The sequence below is a fragment of the Trachymyrmex septentrionalis genome, unplaced genomic scaffold (assembly GCF_001594115.1).
Source record: "Trachymyrmex septentrionalis isolate Tsep2-gDNA-1 unplaced genomic scaffold, Tsep1.0 scaffold31, whole genome shotgun sequence".
In the NCBI taxonomy this organism is placed as follows: Eukaryota; Metazoa; Arthropoda; class Insecta; order Hymenoptera; family Formicidae; genus Trachymyrmex; species Trachymyrmex septentrionalis.
Window position 1 is genome coordinate 1,911,684 of NW_017305474.1, and position 532 is coordinate 1,912,215.

At 37.8% G+C, this 532-nt stretch overlaps 1 protein-coding gene across 4 annotated transcripts in view; it reads right to left on the minus strand.

Moving 5' to 3' along the window:
* LOC108749701 (CREB-binding protein) overlaps positions 1-532 on the minus strand; it is a 40,431-nt gene that overhangs the window by 38,675 nt on the left and 1,224 nt on the right. For all 4 annotated transcript variants that reach the window (XM_018488591.1, XM_018488594.1, XM_018488593.1 and 1 more), the window contains exon 4: positions 1-215. In XM_018488591.1, the coding sequence (XP_018344093.1) occupies positions 1-215 (215 nt within the window). The remainder of the gene's footprint in view (positions 216-532) is intronic.

Genomic DNA, 532 nt, shown 5'->3' on the forward strand with positions numbered 1-532 from the left:
TATGCTACAACGAGGCATCATACAAGATCTACCAGCTTCACAATTCGGCATGTGATTCAAAACATTTGTCATGGTTTCACAGTCCGGCAAGGTGCACTGTCTCATCTCGCCGTTCGTTTGACTCTCGTGTCGCCGGCATTTTTCCGCATGTAGAATTAGCAGCAATTCTTTCTGTATGAGTTTACATTTTTCTGGATCTGGTGTCGATTTTACGCCTAAATCGAACAAAGTTCGTATTGAGCAAAGGCATTGCAACAAATAACATGATTTATAATAGTCCAGAGACACAATAGTGTCTCAGCGCTAAGAAAAACGCGTAGCGTTTTAGCGCGAGACAGTATAGTGTATCTTTACGTGTAGCGGTAAGTTTTCTGAGACCTCAATTATTATATCTCAATAATGATTGTGATGATCAAATTCTATGGTCAATCGATAGCTTGTATCCGAATTATATAATGGAAGTGCATTTATTTATTTTTCTATTTATCCTACGAACGTAGATATTGCAACAAGTTCCAAAATGTTGTTAAAA